This window comes from Seriola lalandi, unplaced genomic scaffold (genome assembly GCF_002814215.2).
Source record: "Seriola lalandi dorsalis isolate HSWRI2012SDOR001 ecotype SW California unplaced genomic scaffold, Sedor1 jcf7180002052609, whole genome shotgun sequence".
NCBI classification, from domain to species: domain Eukaryota; kingdom Metazoa; phylum Chordata; class Actinopteri; order Carangiformes; family Carangidae; genus Seriola; species Seriola lalandi.
Genome location: NW_019523162.1, coordinates 1,002 through 2,343, shown reverse-complemented (window position 1 = coordinate 2,343; position 1,342 = coordinate 1,002). Strand labels below are relative to the sequence as shown.

At 40.4% G+C, this 1,342-nt stretch overlaps 1 protein-coding gene across 1 annotated transcript in view; it reads right to left on the bottom strand.

Moving 5' to 3' along the window:
- The window catches only part of LOC147819512 (high affinity immunoglobulin gamma Fc receptor I-like), a 1,742-nt gene extending 442 nt beyond the window's left edge, over positions 1–1,300 (bottom strand). Inside the window, exons 1-4 of the mRNA XM_087172397.1 lie at positions 1,128–1,300; positions 793–1,020; positions 464–709; positions 136–267 (exon numbers count right to left, since the gene is read on the bottom strand). Coding sequence (XP_087028523.1) covers positions 136–267; positions 464–709; positions 793–1,020; positions 1,128–1,170 — 649 coding nt within the window. The 5' untranslated portion in view covers positions 1,171–1,300. The remainder of the gene's footprint in view (positions 1–135; positions 268–463; positions 710–792; positions 1,021–1,127) is intronic.
- Between the last annotated feature and the right edge of the window lie 42 nt (positions 1,301–1,342).

The window sequence follows — 1,342 nt, the reverse complement described above, 5'->3', positions numbered from 1 at the left end:
CTTTTCTACAAATGATTTCAGCCACTATAACTGTCATGAAGGTTATAGGTCATGGAGGTGTGTAGCTGCTTTGCACATGACGAACACACAAGTAAAATTTTGAGTGAAATATAACATTTATGTCATGTTCTTTACCTGTGTTCCAGTAATCTTTGTGAAAGTGATACAGTCCGAACACCAACAGCAGAACCACCGAAACAACAGCAACTATGATCCATGGTGTGGAATTGGAGGAAAGCGGATGTTTGACGGGGAAATGTGCTGAAACTTCATGAGACATGAAATGGCTGAAAGTTTAAACTATGGTTTAAAAGATTGGTCAGTGCACTTCTTTCAGATACACAACTTCAGCTTTCTGACAATAATTTAACAACCAACATATTCAATGACTTTTCTTGCAGAAAGAAAAAGGCTTCAACAGTCATATGTATCCATTTTATTTTGAAACACTGCTGGTTCTCACCTCTGACAGTCAGCCAGCTCTCTGCTGACTCTCCAGCTCCAGAGATGCTGCACTTGTAGAGTCCTTCGTTAGACTTGGAAACATTGTGGATGGTCATGTTTCCTGTAGTGCTGTTCCTGATGAAGACGCCATCTTTATAGAAACCAGCGTTGAGGTTTGAGGCGGGCGTCTTGTTTCTGCAGCGCAGAGTCACATTGTCTCCCTCTGTCACAGGAAGAGCGGGACTCTCCAGGATCACAGAACCCGCTGAACATGTGTTTGATATTTATATTCATGTTACATTAATGTTAAGCTAATGACAAAATCTTACTGTCTTGTTGTAAACATACCAGTGACAGTGATGTTTATACTGTTGCTTCTATTCCCAAATCCAGCCTCACACCAGTACTCCCCACTGTCGTCTGAATATACAGATGTTATGTTGCAGGATGATGGTGGTATGTTGCTTTTGGATCTATGTCCAATTTTACAATCAAAGAGCCCCTCGCAGGTAAAAGTTACACGCTCATATTCGAAGAACTGCAGTCTGTTTGGATCGATACGAAGAGAAACTGCAACTGAGACAAAGAAAAATAATATTCAGTTAAAACAGCCACCAGTCAAACTGTGTTCTTGAAAAATGGTGAATACTTTTCATATCAGGGAGGAAAGAACTGGTACTCACCAACTTTCTGATCATGTTCACAAAGCAGGATCGTCACAGTCATCACTGAAGAGACAAAGAAAAGAGCTAAAGATCAAACAGCCGCTATAGCTACTCTCATAGGCCAGAGTATCGTCTAGAAATATCACAACTGATGCAGAATAATACAACATTAGGCTTTTAAACGGCCTCATTAACTTCAATTGACCTTTATAACAACGTCAGATGAAGCAGAG